This window comes from Carcharhinus amblyrhynchos, unplaced genomic scaffold (genome assembly GCF_965287045.1).
Source record: "Carcharhinus amblyrhynchos unplaced genomic scaffold, sCarAmb.v2.hapA scaffold_522, whole genome shotgun sequence".
In the NCBI taxonomy this organism is placed as follows: domain Eukaryota; kingdom Metazoa; phylum Chordata; class Chondrichthyes; order Carcharhiniformes; family Carcharhinidae; genus Carcharhinus; species Carcharhinus amblyrhynchos.
The window spans coordinates 24592-43283 of NW_027650262.1; the positions used below are offsets into that span (position 1 = coordinate 24592).

Below are 18692 nucleotides of genomic sequence, written 5' to 3' on the forward strand. Positions count from 1 at the left end.
GGGAACCAGATGGTTTTTCCAGCAATATCTCATCCGTAGATTCTTAGTTCCAGATTTCTTTTATTGAATTCAAATTCCACCATCTGCCGTGGTGGGATTCGAGCCCAGGTCCCCCACAACATTAGCTGAGTCTCTGGATTAATATTCCAGTGATAATACCACTTGGCCATCCCCTCCCCCTTTCATGAACTGGATTTCAGTTCCTCCAGCTGCCCTGCTGGGATTTGAACCCCCCCCCCACGGCTCCCATCCCCTGAGCATTTGTCTCTGGATTGCCCCCAAGCCATTTTCTTCACTAGAGGCAGGCCTGCAGGCCGGACCTTCCCCGATGGGTAGCTCCCTCGCCTTTCAGTCAGAGGTCATGGGTTCCAGTCTTATTGGTGTCGGCTCACGTCACCCCTGCAGTACTGCGGGAGTCCTGCACTGCTGGAGGCGCTGTCTCCCAGGCGAGACCTGAAACCCAAGGCCCGACCTGCGATCCCCTCAGGTGGCAAAAGAATGATCCCCCCACAGGCCACGGCCCTGGAATCCCCATCCAACGTCGATCCCTTAACCGACACCGCTGCCCATCCTCACCTTGCTCCCCTGCGGGATCTTGCCATGCCTGGACGGGCTGCCGCTCTCCCGGCACGCGATTGGCCAGCGCGGTGGCAGGGTGGGAAGGCCTCACCCGTCCGTGACCTCCGGGGCCAGCCCCGAAGCTTCAGGGATTCGGCTCTGAACGTCAAGCCCAGTTGCCCTCGTCCACGGGACACAGTAAGATCCCACGGCGCAGCGGACCGGGATGGGCGAGGGGAGGGCCGCCCTCCCCGAGGCGGTCATCAGCAGCTGGAAGGTTCATCCAATCCAGAGCTCTGGAGAAGAGCGGCCATGTTTGAAGAGTCCTCTAGGAGTTGTGCCATCGCAGGAAAGCAGATAAGTGATTGGTTGGTGAATATGTCATCATCCCTGGGTGGTAAAGGCCTGGTTTGATTGGTTGTTGTCGGGTTTGCTTACAGGAGTAGTGGGCGTTGCAGTGTTTATTAATTATTAATTAATTAAGCAAAATGAATTATTTAATATCTGATAGGACAAGGAGCGGTGTTGCGGCTGTGGTATGTGGGGTTTACCGACACCAGGATGGTCCAGAGCAAAGACATCCACAAAATGGGCGGCACGGTGGCACAGCGGTTAGCACCGCTGCCTCGCAGCGCCAGGGATCCGGGTTCGATTCCCGGTTTGGGTCACTGTCTGTGTGGTGTCTGCACATTCTCCCCGTGTCTGCGTGGGTTTCCTCCGGGTGCTCCAGTTTCCTCCCACAGTCCAAAGATGTGCAGGTTAGGTGGATTGGCCATGCTAAATTGCCCCTTAGCATCCAAAGGTGAGCGGGTTAGATGGATTGGCCATGCTAAATTGCCCCTTAGTGTCCAAAGATGTGCAGGTTAGGTGGATTGGCCATGCTAAATTGTCCCTTAGTGTCCAAAGATGTGCAGGTTAGGTGGATTGGCCATGCTAAATTGCCCTTTAGTGTCCAAAGATGTGCAGGTTAGGTGGATTGGCCATGCTAAATTGCCCTTTAGTGTCCAAAGATGTGCAGGTTAGGTGGATTGGCCATGCTAAATTGTCCCTTAGTGTCCAAAGATGTGTCGGTTAGGTGGATTGGCCATGCTAAATTGTCCCTTAGTGTCCAAAGATGTGTCGGTTAGGTGGATTGGCCATGCTAAGTTGCCCCTTAGTGTCCAAAGATGTGTAGGTTAGGGGGATTGGCCATGCTAAATTGCCCCTTAGTGTCCAAAGATGTGTAGGTTAGGGGGATTGGCCATGCTAAATTGCCCCTTAGTGTCCAAAGAGGTGTAGGTTAGGTGGATTGGCCATGCTAAATTGCCCCTTAGTGTCCAAAGAGGTGTAGGTTAGGTGGATTGGCCATGCTAAATTGATCCAAGCATCGGGGGGATTAGCAGGATAAATATGTGGGGTTATGAGGATAGAGCCTGGGTGGGATTGTGGTTGGCATAGACTCGATGGGCCGAATGGCCTCCTTGTGCACTGTCGGGATTCTGTGACTCTGAAGAGTAAAGGTAGGAAGTCAGGTGGGGAGGTGATGGCCGAGAGGTATTACCGCTAGACTATTAATCCAGAAACTCAGCGAATGTTCTGGGGATAAAGGCAAAACACTACGGATGCTGGAATGGGAAACAAAAACGGAAAATGCTGGAAAATCTCAGCAGGTCTGACAGCATCTGTGGGGAGAGAGTAGAGCCAACGTTTCGATGACCCTTCGCCAGATCCTTCTGACGAAGGGTCATCGAAACATTGGCTCCGTTCTCTCTCCACAGATGCTGTCAGACCTGCTGAGATTTTCCAGCATTTAATGCTCCAGGGGACCTGGGTTCGAATCCCGCCACGGCAGATGGTGGAATTTGAATTCAATAAAAACAAAATCTGGAATTAAGAATCTACGGGTGACCCATTGTCGGAAAAACCCGTCTGGTTCACCGATATCCTTTAGGGAAGGAAATCTGCCGTCCTTACCTGGTTTGGCCTACATGTAACCTACATATCAACCACACAGCAATGTGACTGACTCTCAACTGCCCTTGGGGCAACTAGGGATGGCTAATAAATCCTCGCCAGCCAGCGACGTCCATGTCCCATGAATGAATGGCCAAAAAAGCTTATGGGACTGGTATATAGGCCCCTTAACAGTAACCTGTAGGACAGGATATACTCAGAGTAACTTACCTCCTGACACCCCAAAGCCAATCCGCTATCTACAAGCCATGATGTGGAGGTGCCAGCGTTGGACTGGGGTAAACACAGTAAGAAGTCTCACAACACCGGGTTAAAGTCCCAACAGGTTTATTTGGAATCACAAGCTTTCGGAGCGCAGTTCCTTCATCGCCTGCCTCAGCAGATGAACAGCGAAGAAAGCTATCTCCGATTGCAAGGGGATCTTGATCAGTTGGGCCAGTGGGCTGACGAATGGCAGATGCAGTTTAATTCAGACAAATGCGAGGTGATGCATTTTGGTGGATCGAACCGGGGCAGGACTTACTCAGTGAATGATAGGGCTTTGGGGAGAGTTACAGAACAAAGAGATCTAGGGGTACAGGTTCATAGCCCCTTGAAAGTGGAGTCACAGGTGGACAGAGTGGTGAAGAAGGTATTCGGCATGCTTGGTTTCATCGGTCAGAACATTGAATACAGGAGTTGGGATGTCTTGTTGAAGTTGTACAAGACATTGGTAAGGTCACACTTGGAATACTGTGTACAGTTCTGGTCACCCTATTATAGAAAGGATATTATTAAACTGGAAAGAGTGCAGAAAAGATTTACAAGGCTGCTACCAAGACTTGATGGTTTGAATTATAAGGAGAGGCTGGATAGACTGGGACTTTTTTCTCTGGAGCGTAGGAGACTGGGAGGTGATCTTATAGAGGTCTATAAAATAATGAGGGGCACAGATCAGCAAGATAGTCAATATCTTTTCCCCAAAGGTAGGGGAGTCTAAAAGAGAGTCTTAAGCTGAGAGGGGAGAGATACAAAAGGGTCCAGAGGGGCAATTGTTTCACACAGAGGGTGGTGAGTGTCTGGAACGAGCTGCCAGAAATTGTAGTAGAGGTGGGTACAATTCTGTCTTTTAAAAAGCATTTAGATAGTTACATGGGTACAATGGGTATGGAGGGATATGGGACAAATGCAGGCAGTTGCCCCTTCTCAAGGGGCAACTGGTAATGGGCAATAATGCCGGCCAGCTGGCGACACCCATATCCCACAAATGGAAATGAAAAATATGATGAAGGCTAATAGAATCCCTACAGTGCAGAAGGAGGCCATTCAGGCCATCAAGCACTGACAACAGTCCCACTCAAGTCCTATCCCCGTAACCCTACGTAATTACCCAGTTAGTCCCCTGATAGTAAGGGGCAATTTAGCAAGGCCAATCAACCTAACCCACATATCTTTCGGACTGTGGGAGGAAACCGGAGCCCCCGAATGAAACCCACGCAGACACCAGGAGAATGTGCAAACTCCACACAGACGGTGACCCTCGGCTGGAATTGAACCCGGGTCCCTGGCACAGTGAAACAGCAGCGCTAACCACTGTGCCACCGTACTGCCCGTAACCAAGTTTCGTGAGCAAGATACGGAGATTAACATGAGTAATTCCAGTCTACATTTAGGTTGGGTAAACCAGATTGGCAAAGATAACCAAGGTGACGAGTTCATCGAGTGTTTCTGGGCGTACCAATCAGGGATCAGGACATACTAGATCTGATATTGTGCAATGAGACAGGATTAACAAATGAGCTTAGCAAGGAGGTGCCCCTAGGAAGTAGTGATCATAACATGGTTGAATTTCAGTTTGAGGGAGAGAGGAGTGGATCTAAGACCAGTGTTTGAAACTGAAATAAGGAGCATTATGAGGGCATGAAGACAGAGGTGGCTAACGTGAACTAGATTAGAGATGCAGGCGTTGTGAAGGACTATTTCAGAAGAGTCAAAAGAGATACATCCTGATGAGAAACAAAGATCTGGGGAGGGATCTAACCACATTGCTGCTCCCGTCAGTTGGACAGAGAGCTGGGACAAAAGCGAGCGATGACTGACTCCAGAGTAAGTCTTTGATAAGAGAGGAGATTAAGGGTTATGGGGAGAGGGCGGGAAAGTGGAACTGAGCCACAACAGATCAACCATGATCTTATTGAATGGCGGGGCAGGCTCGAAGGGCTAGATGGCCTACTCCTGCTCCTATTTCTTATGTTCTTATGTTCTTATGTAAACTGATTGCTCTCTAACTGACCACTTGTTAATGACATGAACCACTTTGCAGCAAGAAAGGGAATGGAGTGTATTAGCTCCAGATAAGCTGGATTTCTATATGATTAGGGAGTTGGCATGCATGCAGCTAGCCCCTCCAGCCCCTCCCGGATACCGACCACCTCCAGGAAGACGTCACACCGACACAAATCACAACTGGCCTCCAAAAGCAGAGACCAGGTGCCCAGGTCACACAGGGTATTGGGAGGGCCTTGAAGCCCCTGGTTGGCAGCTATAGGGCTGGTCCATGTCCATCAGGCACTGCCAGCCTGTCACACTGGCACTGCCTACTGGACACCCTGGCACTGCCCACCGTGCATCATTACTGTGCCAAGGGGCAACAACAATGGGCAGAGTCAGAGCGTGTGGGGTGGGGGGGGGGTGGCAGAGCCATAGTGGGATTGTGCCACTATGGGGGTTGAGGTGAGTGGGGAGCTCGGCAAGGGAGAGCGGGAGGGGAGAAGGGAGGGAGGTAGGGAATTCCAATAAGGTGGGAGAGAAGGAAGTAATTCTGCCAGGGTTCATTGCCCCATTATGCTTAAAGATGTGCAGGTTAGGTGGATTGGCCATGCTAAATTACCCCTTAGTGTCCAAAGATGTGTAGGTTAGATGGATTGGCCATGCTAAATTGCCCCTTAGTGTCCAAAGATGTGCAGGTTAGGTGGATTGGCCATGCTAAATTGTCCCTTAGTGTCCAAAGATATGCAGGTTAGGTGGATTGGCCATGCTAAATTGCCCCTTAGTGTCCAAAGATGTGCAGGTTAGGTGGATTGGCCATGCTAAATTGTCCCTTAGTGTCCAAAGATGTGCAGGTTAGGTGGATTGGCCATGCTAAATTGCCCCTTAGTGTCCAAAGATGTGCAGGTTAGGGGGATTGGCCATGCTAAATTGCTTCTTAGTGTCCAAAGATGTGCAGGTTAGGTGGATTGGCCATGCTAAATTGCCCCTTAGTGTCCAAAGATGTGTAGGTTAGGTGGATTGGCCATGCTAAATTGCCCCTTCGTGTCCAAAGATGTGCAGGTTAGGTGGATTGGCCATGCTAAATTGCCCCTTCGTGTCCAAAGATGTGCAGGTTAGGTGGATTGGCCATGCTAAATTGCCCCTTCGTGTCCAAAGATGTGCAGGTTAGGGGGATTGGCCATGCTAAATTGCCCCTTAGTATCCAAAGATGTGCAGATTAGGTGGATTGGCCGTGCTAAATCCTCCCTCAGTGTTACTGGAGTGTGGCGACTGGGGGATTTTCACAGTAACTTCATTGCAGTGTTGATGACAGCCTACTTATGAAACCAATAAATAAATTTATCGTAACGTAACTCGCTCTCAAGGATCCACCATCAACTGTAGCTCGCTCCTAGGGATCTGTTGTTCAATGGAACTCAATTTATATCAATGACTTGGGTGAATGGAGCAAAGACATGGTCACAACTTTTGCTAACAACGCAAAGATTGGCAAGAGAATATGTTGTGAAGAGATCATAAGGAGCCTGCAAAAGGGAGATAGATAGATGGTGATTTTGTCCCTGGATTAGTAATCTACAGACCGAGAGCAAGATCTAGGGACCCAGGTTCAAATCCCACCACTGCAGATGGTGGCATTTGAATTCAATAAAAAAAGTCTGGAATTAAGAATCTACTGATGACTATGAAACCATCGTTGGAAAAACCCATCTGGTTCACTCATGTCCTTTAGAGAAGGAAATCTGCCGTCCTTACCCCGGTCTGGCCTACATGTGACTCCAGAGCCACAGCCAATGTGGTTGACTCTCAACTGCCCTCCAAGGGGCAACTAGGGATGGGCAATAAATTCTGGCCCAGCCCAGAAACGCTCATGTCCCACAAGTGAATAAAAAAAACAATTTAGAATGGCCAATCCCCTAACCTACATATCTTTGGACACTAAGGGGCAATTTAGCATGGCCAATCCACCTAACCTGCACATCTTTGGACACTAAGGGGCAATTTAGCATGGCCAATCCACCTAACCTGCACATCTTTGGACACTAAGGGGCAATTTAGCATGGCCAATCCACCTAACCTGCACATCTTTGGACACTAAGGGGCAATTTAGCATGGCCAATCCCCTAACCTACATATCTTTGGACACTAAGGGGCAATTTAGCATGGCCAATCCCCCTAATCTGCACATCTTTAGACACTAAGGGGCAATTTAGCATGGCCAATCCCCTAACCTACATATCTTTGGACACTAAGGGGCAATTTAGCATGGCCAATCCCCCTAATCTGCACATCTTTAGACACTAAGGGGCAATTTAGCATGGCCAATCCCCCTAATCTGCACATCTTTAGACACTAAGGGGCAATTTAGCATGGCCAATCCACCTAACCTGCACATCTTTGGACACTAAGGGGCAATTTAGCATGGCCAATCCACCTAACCCACACATCTTTGGACACTAAGGGGCAATTTAGCATGGCCAATCCCCCTAATCTGCACATCTTTAGACACTAAGGGGCAATTTAGCATGGCCAATCCACCTAACCTGCACATCTTTGGACACTAAGGGGCAATTTAGCATGGCCAATCCACCTAACCCACACATCTTTGGACACTAAGGGACAATTTAGCACGGCCAATCCACCTAACCAACACATCTTCGGACACTAAGGGCAATTTAGCACGGCCAATCCACCTAACCCACACATCTTTGGACACTAAGGGGCAATTTAGCACGGCCAATCCACCTAACCCGCACATCTTTGGACACTGAGGGGCAATTTAGCATGGCCAATCCACCTAACCTGCACATCTTTGGACACTAAGGGACAATTTAGCATGGCCAATCCACCTAACCTGCACATCCTTGGACACTAAGGGGCAATTTAGCATGGCCAATCCACCTAACCCACACATCTTTGGGCACTAAGGGCAATTTAGCATGGCCAATCCATCTAACCTGCACATCTTTGGACACTAAGGGGCAATTTAGCATGGCCAATCCACCTAAACGGCACATCTTTGGACACTAAGGGGCAATTTAGCATGGCCAATCCACCTAACCTGCACATCTTTGGACACTAAGGGGCAATTTAGCATGGCCAATCCACCTAACCTACACATCTTTGGTCACTAAGGGGCAATTTAGCATGGCCAATCCACCTAACCTACACATCTTTGGACACTAAGGGGCAATTTAGCATGGCAAATCCACCTAACCTGCACATCTTTGGACACTAAGGGGCAATTTAGCATGGCCAATCCACTTAACCTACCCATCTTTGGACATTAAGGGGCAATTTAACATGGTCAATCCACCTAACCTGCACACCTTTGGAGTGTGTGATGAGCCCAGAGCATCCAAAGGAAACCCATGCAGGCACGAGGAGAACATGCAGATTCTGCACAAACAGTGACAGGAACCAAACTCAGATCTCTGAGCTGTGAGGCCGCAGCGTTGACCATTGTGCCACCACGCCGCCTGACGCATTGCCAATTTGTGGGATCTTGCTGTGCACCAACTGGAGGAAAACAGAGTAATTGTCCCATTTCATTTCACACGCGTGTCCAACAGGAATGGGTGCTGGGACCCCAGCTATTTACAATCTACATTCATGATTGCACGGCTCGGTAGCACAGTGGGTTAACACTAGCTGCCTCACTGTGCCAGGGACCCAGGTTCAATTCCCATGTGGAGTTTGTACGTTCTCCCCATGTCCGTGTGGGTTTCGTCCGGGCGCTCCAGTTTCCTTCCATGGTCCAAAGATGTGCAGGTTAGGCAGATTGGCTGTGCTGAATTGCCCCCTTAGTGTTAGGAGGATTTGGAGGTTGAATATAGAATCATTGAAACCCTCCAGTGCAGAAAGAGGCCCTTCGGCCCATCGAGTCTTCACCGAATGCAATCCCACCCAGGCCCTACCCCCATATCCCTACATAGTATACCCACTAATCCCTCTAACCTACACATCCCTGGACACTAAGGGGCAATTTCTTAGCACGGCCAATCAACCTAACCCGCACATCTTTGGACTATGGGAGGAAACCGGAGCACCCGGAGGAAACCCATGCAGACACGAGGAGAATGTGCAAACTCCACACAGACACTGTGACCCGAGCCGGGAATCGAACCCAGGACCCTGGAGCTGTGAAGCAGCAGTGCTAACCCACTGTGCTACCCATATATGTATATATATTATATATATGGGTTTACGGGGATAGGACTTGGCTGGGATTGTTGCCAGTTCTGGGTCGATGGGCCAAATGGCCTTGTTCTGCATTGTATGATTGACATTAGGAAACTGAATGTAATATTTCCAAACTTGGAGATGACAGTAAGCTGGGAGTGAGGGTGAGCTGTGAGGAGGATACAAAGATCGTTCAGTCTGATTTACATAGAACATAGAACATTACAGCGCAGAACAGGCCCTTCGGCCCACGATGTTGCGCCGACCAGCTTTTTTTAAAAAAAAAACACTAACCCACTAATCTAAACCAATCCCATTTCGTCCATAAACCTATCCACAGATCTCTTAAACGCCCCCAAACTAGGATTAGTTTGGATAAGTTGAGTGAGTGGGTAAGTACATGACAGAGGCAGTGTCCTGTAGATAAGGCTATCCGCTTTAGAAGCAAAAACAAGAAGGCCTGAATGGCTGTAAATTGGAGAGTGCAGAGGGATCTGGGCGTCCTGGTGCACCAGTCGCTGAAGGTAAGCGTGCAGGTGCAGCAGGCGGTAAAGAAGGCCTTCATCGCGAGAGGTTTTGGGGTACAGGGGCAGGGATGTGTTGTTGCAGTGATACAGGGGCCTTGGTGAGGGCCACACCTAGAGTATCGTGGGTGCAGTTTTGGTCCCCTTTTCGGAGGAAGGATGTTCTCACTCTGGCGGGAGCGCAGTGAAGGTTTACCGGGCTGATCCCGGGGACTGATGTACGGAGGAGAGATTGAACCAGTTTGGGTTGTATTCACTGGAGTTCAGAAAAATGAGGGGGGGGATCTTATAGAATCTTATAAAATTCTAACAGGGTTAGAACAGGGTCGATTCAGAAAGAGTGTTCCCGATGGTAGGGAGGGAGTCCAGAACGAGGGGGTCAGAGTTTGAGGATAAGGGGTAAACCTTTTAGAACTGGGGTGAGGAGAAATTTCTTCACCCAGAGGGTGGTGAATGTGTGGAATTCACTCCCACAGAAAGTAGTTGAGGCCAAAACGTTGTGTGATTTTGAGAAGAAATTAGATATAGCTCTTGGGGCTAAAGGGAGAGAGGGATATTGGAAAGGAAGTGGGGGGGGATCAGGATATTGGATTTGATGATCATCATCAATGGTGGATCAGACTCGATGGGCCGAATGGCCTCGTCCTGCTTCTAGTTTCTATGTTCCTGTGACTGGGTGGTACAACCGGACGTGAATCCTCCCAATCCGGACTGACTCTGGGGATTGTGCCGGATCCAGGCTTCGATCTCACCCGCCAGGCCGGGGAGAGTTGGGGGGGGGGGGGGGGTTCACCAACTCCGATTGGACACATACCTAGAAGCCTCAATCCCAATCCCAACCTCTGTCCTCCCCTGCCCCCCTCCACCCCATAGATGGTCACGCCATAAGACACAGGAGCAGAATTAGGCCACTCGGCCCATCGAGTCTGTTCTGCCATTCAATCATGGCTGATATTTTTCTCATCCCCCATTCTCCTGCCTTTTCCCCCTATTAATCAGGAACCTCTCTATCTCTGTCTTAAAGACACTCGATGACCTGGCCTCTTCTGTGGCAAAGAGTTCCACAGATTCCCCACTGGAGAAATTCCTCCCCATCTCTGTTTTACAGGATCGTCCCTTTAGCCTGAGGTTGTGCCCTCTCTGGTTCTAGTTTTTCCCACTAGTGGAAACACCCTCTCCATGTCCACTCTATCCAGGGCCTCGCAGTATCCTGTAAATTTCAATAAGATCCCCCCCTCCATCCTTCTAAACTCCAATGAGTACAGACCCAGAGTCCTCAACCCGTTCCTCGTACGTCAAGCTCTCCATTCCAGGGATCACTCTTGTTAATCTCCTCTGGACCCTTTCCAAGGCTGTCCGACACCAACCACCCCCCGCCTCGTAGCCATCCGCCCCTCTAAAGCCGATCTGAAGAACACCCTTGCCTGATTGGATGACCCTTGACCTGGTGGGGGTCAGATGGCCATTCTCCCCTCTCCCCCCAGACCCCTCCATTTCACTTTGGTAGGAGCAACAGATGTGTCGAGTATAGGGCTAATGGGAGGACTTTGAATAGTGTGGATGAACAGAGGGATCTAGGTGTGTGTGTACATAGATCCCTGAAAGTTGGGAATCAAGTAGATAAGGTTGTCAAGAAGGCGTACGGTGTCTTGGCGTTTATTGGTAGGGGGATTGAATTTAGGAGTCGCAGTGTAATGTTGCAACTGTACACTACTCTAGTGCGGCCGCACTTGGAGTACTGTGTGCAGTTCTGGTCCCCGCATTACAAGAAGGATGTGGAGGCGTTGGAGAGGGTGCAGAGGAGGTTTACTAGGATGTTGCCTGGTATGGTGGGGAGGTCCTATGAGGAGAGACTCAGGGATTTAGGGTTGTTTTCGTTGGAAAGAAGGCGGCTAAGAGGGGATCTTATTGAAACATATAAGATGATTAGAGGTTTAGATAGGGTGGATAGTGATAGCCTTTTTCCTCGGATGGAGAAAGCTAGCACGAGGGGGCATGGCTTTAAATTAAGGGGGGGTAGTTATAGGACGGATGTCAGGGGTAGGTTCTTTACCCAGCGGGTGGTGAGGGATTGGAATGCCCTGCCTGCTGCAGTTGTAAATGCGTCTAGTTTGGGGGCGTTTAAGAGATCTCTGGATAGGTTTATGGACGAAAAGGGATTGGTATAGGTTAGTGGGTCATTGTTTTTGTAACTGGTCGGCGCAACATCGTGGGCCGAAGGGCCTGTTCTGCACTGTAATGTTCTATGTTCTATGTTCTATGTTCTAAATATTCTCGCCCCCCCTCCTGTAACTTGTCCCCTGTGCTCCCGAGCCAGACGTGACTTCTCGATGGGATCTGCATTGTGTCCACGTGAACGCAAATCTCATGAGACTCTCACCGACGCCACGCCATTTCACGGGGGGGGTCGGAGGGTGACAGGGGTGTGGGGGCGAGGGCGAGTATTTTTCTTAGTCCCAGCCTGAGCACAGAGCATTCCCCTCTCGAGCAAAAACATCCTCCTTCGGACAAGGAGACCAAAACTGCACCCAATGGCTGGAGATTCCAGATTGGATCTCCAGCGTGGCGACCCTTGACCCTTGACCCCGGCACGGGCAAGGAGCGATTGATTCCAGGGGACGCTTGCTGTGCCGTTTGCCATCTTGGTTCTTGAAATGGTTCGGGGTCCCAAATGAAGTGAAAGGCGGTCAGTTCTGTCCGTTACTTCCATCCAACCACCTCTCGTTTTGGCCACTTACCTCTGCGGAGAGAAGTCTCACAACGCCAGGTTAAAGTCCAACAGGTTTATTTGGTAGGAAAAGCCACTAGCTTTCGGAGCGCTGCCCCTTCGTCAAGTGAGTGGGGTGCCCTGATCACAAACAGGGCAAATAAAGACACACAGTTTACAGAATGCTGATTGGAATGCGAGTCTTTATAGCTAATAAAGTCTTAAAGGTGCAGAGAATGTGCGTGGAGATAGCATTAAGTATAGGTTAAAGGAGCGTATATTGTCTCCAGACAGGACACTAAGTGACATGGTCCAAAGCCCAAGCAAGTTACGGGGGTTACAGATAGTGTGACATGAACCCAAGGTCCCGGTTGAGGCCATCCTCATGTGTGCGGATCTGGGCTATCATCGACACAGATGCCATCATCTCACCATCCACCAAATACAGTGCACAACTCTTGCAATTCAGCCAACGTTGCCTACCTGTTTCCGCATTCAGAAGTCTCGCAATACCAGGTTAAAAAGAAACCTAGTGTCGTGAGACTCCTTACAGTGTTTAACCCAATCCAACGCCAACATCTTCGCATCGTACCTGATACGCTGCAGGAAAGGTTGTCCTGAGTCACGGTATGTTGGGGAGACCACACAGACGCGACGACGATGGATGAACGAGCACCGCTCGACAATCTCCAGGCAAAGCTGTTCCCTTCCTGTTGGCGGACACCGGCATTCGGCCTCCGATCTTCGGGTAAACGTTCTCCAGGGTGGCCTTCACCACAGCGCAGAGTCGCTGAGCAGAGACTGATAGCCAAGTTCCCGCACACATGAGGACGGCCTCAACCGAGACCTTGGGTTCACGTCGCACTATCTGTAACCCCCATAACTTGCCTGGGCTTGCAAAATCTCACCAATCTCTACCTGGAGACAATACACATCTCTTTAACCTATGCTTAATGCTCTCTCCACTCATATTGTCTATACCTTTAAGACTTTATTAGCTGTAAAGATTTGCATTCTAATCGGTATTCTGGAAACTGAGAGTATGCCTTTCTATGCCCGGTTTGTGAACAGAACTCCCCATTCACCTGGTGAAGGGGCAGCGCTCCGAAAGCTCGTGGCTTTTGCTACCTAATAAACCTGTTGGACTTTAACCTGGTGTTGTGAGGCTTCTGACTGTGTTTACCCCAGTCCAACGCCAACATCTCCACATCAAGACGGAGTTGTGACCTCCGAGACTGTTGCCCCCGCCTCCTGCTGGCCTTCCGTGTAATTACATCAGGGCAAAATACTGCGGGCGCTGGAATCCAAAATAACGACAGGACAGTGCTGGAAAATCTCGGCGGGTCTGACAGTGTCTGTGGAGAGAGAATAGAGCCAGTGTTTCGAGTCTAGATGACCCTCAGAAAGCAAAGAAAATCAGGCAAGAAGGTTTAATTGGACTCCACCTCCCCCCCCCTATACCCGGGGGCACGGTAGCACAGTGGGTTAGCACTGCTGCTTTACAGCTCCAGGGTCCTGGGTTCGATACTCAGCTCGGGTCACTGTCTGTGTGGAGTTTGCACATTCTCCTCGTGTCTGCGTGGGTTTCCTCCGGGTGCTCCGGTTTCCTCCCACCGTCCAAAGATGTGTGGGTTAGGTTGATTGGCCATGCTAAGAAATTACCCCTTAGTGTCCAGGTTAGAGGGATTAGTGGGTTTAATATGTAGGGATATGGGGGTAGGGCCTGCGTGGGATTGTGTTCAGTACAGACTCGATGGGCAGAAAGGCCTCCTTCTGCAGTGTGGGGTTCTATGATCCATGATACTCACTTCAGGGCAAACTGCCACATCCCGCAGGCTGTCCCTTCACAATCCGTATCTTTGTCCTGCCATTCACACATTCCGATCACTTAATGGACACTGTTAGCACCATTCTCAGCCTTTACCATCACCAGTTACAATCCTTTTGTCCAATTACAACCCCCTCGGAATGTTGGCTCCGTTCTCTCTCCACAAGTGCTGCCAGACCCGCTGCAATTTTCCAGCATTTTCTGTTTTTGTGTGTAGTTATATCAGCTGTTCTGGAAGACTACTGCTGTTCCCTATCCATCAGCCCCATCCCTCTCCCAACACACTCACACACACACACACACACACTCGTACGCACACACGCACACTCGTACACACACACACACACTCACATACACTCACACACACACATACACTCACACACACACACACTCGTACGCACACACACACACACACTCACATACACTCACACACACACACACTCGTACGCACACACTCACACACACACACACTCACATACACTCACACACACACATACACTCGTACGCACACACGCACACACACACTCACATACACACACACACACACACTCGTACGCACACACGCACACACACACTCACACACACACGCACACACACACTCACATACACTCACACACACACATACACTCGTACGCACACATGCACACACACACTCACACACACACGCACACACACACTCACATACACTCACACACACACATACACTCACACACACACACTCGTACGCACACACGCACACTCGTACACACACACGCACACACACACTCACATACACTCACACACACACACCCTCACACACACACACACACTCACTCACCAACACACAAACACACATCCCTTAACACACACACACCCCCTCACACACACACATACACACTCACTCACTCACTCACTCACACACACACTCACACATACACACTCACACTCATATGCATGCACACATACACACACACATGCACACTCACACACACTTACACACACACATACAAACACACGCTCACAAACACACACACTCACTCACAAACACACACACACTCACTCACAAACACACACACACTCACTCACACACACATACTCACACTCTCACTCACTCACTCACACTCACACACACAAACACAATTGCACACACACTATGCACATAATCTCTCACACTAAGACACACACACAGATACTCGCACACACACACACAGACACTCACACATACACACACACATACAGACACACACACACACACACACACAGACACACACACACACACAACGCCCGCCCCATCTCTGGAATTAAGAATCTACAGCTGACCGTGAAACCATTGTCGATTGTTGGAAAAACCCGTCTGGTTCACTAATGCCCTTTAGAGACGGAAATCTGCCGTCCTTACCCCGGTCTGGCCTACATGTGACTCTAGAGCCACAGCCAATGTGATTGACTTTCAACTGCCCTGGGCAATGAGGGATGGGCAATAAATGCTGATCCAGCCAGCGATGCCCATGTCCCACGGATGAATAAGTAGAATAATAATGCCGTTGCGAGGTTTTTTATTGATTGTCACAGTTATTGGCAGTGGCTTTGTCCCGGAGATTAACCTTCAATCCCTGGTAATATTATTGGCGTAATGTTTGGGGTGATTGGCCTGCTGACTTCCACCATGGCCAACTCAGGGAGCAGACCCTGTGACCTTTGACCTGCCCCTGCTCTCCCCCCTTAGCTGTGAGGGCCAAAGGGTGGGATTGAATCGAAGCCAGGCTTTAGGGAAGAGAGCCCCCCCTCTCCCTCCACCACCGCTCCTCACATCTCTGATGACGGAACAGGGGTTTTAAATGCCTGGACTGCAGGAGCATCCTGTTACACGTGGGAAAAGGGGAGAGGTTGGTGGGGGGGTTATTCACGAGATTCGGCTCTCGTTCCAAACGCACTCCACCTTGCCAGTTGGCGCCTCGGGGTTCATAGTTGGGGGCGGAGGACACGCCAAAATCTACACGGAGCAGAGAGATCGAGGTGTCCCCGGAATAACAGGCCACAGCTAACGAGGAGAGAATCTGGGATGGAGAATCTGAGAACCAGACGCGTTGGGGGGGCGGTGGGAGCAGAAACGCAGCGAGTGGTTGTGAGCTGCAAGGCGCTGCTTGAAAGGGCAGAGGGAACAGACTCAACAGAAATTTCAAAAGAGGGGCATAAATAACTGGAGGGGAGCAAATTTGCCGGGATATTGGGGTGGGGGAAGAAATGTGGAGGGGGGGGGGGCAACTCTTAATATCAGGGTGGACTTGATAGGGTAAAAGCATGGGGTTGTGGGGATAGGGTTAGGGTTAGGGGATAGGGTTAGGGGATAGGGTTAGGGTTAGGGGATAGGGTTAGGGTTAGGGTTAGGGATGGGATGGATGGGATTGTGGTCAGTACAGGCACAATGGGCCAAATGGCCTCCTTTTGCCCTGTAGGGATTCTATGATACAAGATGATAAAAGTGGATAAAGTGGATGGGGAGCGGCCGTCCCTCTGGTGGGCTATTCTAGGACGAGAGGTCACAGTCTTAGGTTAAGGGGGAGCAAATTTAAAACAGAGTTGAGGGGGGGAAAAAACCTTTCCCAAAGGGGTTCGGAATTCCCTGTCCCAAAGTGCGGCGAACGCTGGGATGGTGAGTAAATTTAAGGAGGCGGGAGACAGATTTTTAATTGGTAATGGGTTGAAGGGTGATGGGGAGAAGGCAGAAAAATGGGGGTGAGGGGCATATCAACCATGATCAATTGGCGGAGCAGACTCGATGGGCCGAATGGCCTAATTCTGCCCTTACATCTCATGCCCAATGGGGTAGACACGATGGGCCGAATGGCCTAATTCTGCCATTACATCTCATGCCCAATGGGGTAGACACGATGGGCCAAATGGCCTAATTCTGCCCTTACATCTCATGCCCAATGGGGTAGACACGATGGGCCAAATGGCTTCCTTTTGCACTGCGGGGGATTCTATGATTATCTGGCCAACGGAGCAAACACGGTGGGCCAAATGGCCTCGTTCTGCTCCTCTATCGTGTGAAATTACCATTAATGGGGACAGGCACGATGGGCTGAATGGCCTCTTTCTGAGCTACAGTGACCCCATAACTGCGAATCTCGAGGAGGGAGGTAAGAGCGATGCCGACTGAGCGTTTTGGGGTCCGTTTTGCTCGGTGTTTGCGGGCACCGTGGCGCCACACCTAGCCACAGCTTTGCGCGATGACGAGCGAACTGGCGACGAGGATAAAAGAAATAACTCCACGCCCTGGCGTTCCTCTCCCCCCCCCCCCCTTCCTCCACCCCACCCTTTTCTTTTTGTAACCTCCCTCACCACACCACCCTCCCAACTCCCCCCCCCCCCCCCCACCCCACCCCCGAAAACCTCCTACAGGTCTCTTCCAGAGGGCCATCGCGCAGAGCGGCACCGCCATCTCCAGCTGGTCCGTCAACTACCAGCCGGCCAAGTACACGCGCATCCTGGCCAAGAAGGTGGGCTGCAACTTCGCCGAGACCGTCGACGTGGTGGACTGCCTGCGCCGTAAGTCGTACCGCGAGCTGGTCGACCAGGACATCCAGCCCACCCGCTACCACATCGCCTTCGGGCCGGTGGTGGACGGCGACGTGCTCCCGGACGACCCCGAGATCCTGATGGAGCAGGGCGAGTTCCTCAACTACGACATCCTGCTGGGCGTCAACCAGGGCGAGGGCTTCAAGTTCGTGGAGTCGCTGGTGGACAACGAGGACGGCATCTCGGCCAGCTACTTCGACTTTGCGGTCTCCAACTTCGTGGACAACCTCTACGGCTACCCGGAGGGCAAGGACATCCTGCGGGAGACCATCAAGTTCATGTACACCGACTGGGCGGACCGCGACAACGGCGAGATGCGGCGCAAGACGCTGCTGGCCCTCTTCACCGACCACCAGTGGGTGGCGCCGGCCATCGCCACCGCCCGGCTCCACGCCGAGTACCAGTCGCCCACCTACTTCTACACCTTCTACCACCACTGCCAGAGCGAGATGAAGGCGGTGTGGGCGGACGCGGCACACGGCGACGAGATCCCCTACGTCTTTGGCATCCCCATGATCGGCGTCACCGAGCTCTTCCCCTGCAACTTCTCCAAGAACGACGTCATGCTCAGCGCCGTGGTGATGACCTACTGGACCAATTTCGCCAAGACCGGGTGAGCCCGCCGTCGCCCCCTGGTGCGGGGAGGGGGGGGTGGTTGTGGGGGTTGGGGGGGAGCACGTTAGCACCTCGCGGTCACACAGAATCCCGAAGCGGGCCATTCGGCCCACATTACAATCCCGACGAGTGCAGAAGGCGGCCATTTGGCCCATCGAGACTGCGCTGCCCACTGTCCCACTCACACCCTATCCCCACATGCTAATCCACCAGATACTAAAGAACATTTGAGTATGGCCAATCCACCCAACCCGCACACCTTTGGACACTAAGGGACAATTTAGCATGGCCAATCCACCCAACCCGCACATCTTTGGACACTAAGGGACAATTTAGCATGGCCAATCCACCCAACCCGCACATCTTTGGACACTAAGGGGCAATTTAGCATGGCCAATCCACCTAACCTGCACATCTTTGGACACTAAGGGGCAATTTAGCATGGCCAATCCATCTAACCCGCACATCTTTGGACACTAAGGGGCAATTTAGCATGGCCAATCCACCTAACCTGCAC

General features: G+C 51.0%; 1 protein-coding gene across 1 annotated transcript in view; it reads left to right on the forward strand.

The window, feature by feature from the left end:
* Window positions 1–405: 405 nt before the first annotated feature.
* Window positions 406–18692, forward strand: part of LOC145339534 (neuroligin-4, X-linked-like) — a gene marked incomplete at its 5' end in the record, with an annotated part of 29974 nt that continues 11687 nt past the window's right edge. The window contains 2 exons of the mRNA XM_080184017.1: window positions 406–955; window positions 17384–18173. Coding sequence (XP_080040143.1) covers window positions 406–955; window positions 17384–18173 — 1340 coding nt within the window. The remainder of the gene's footprint in view (window positions 956–17383; window positions 18174–18692) is intronic.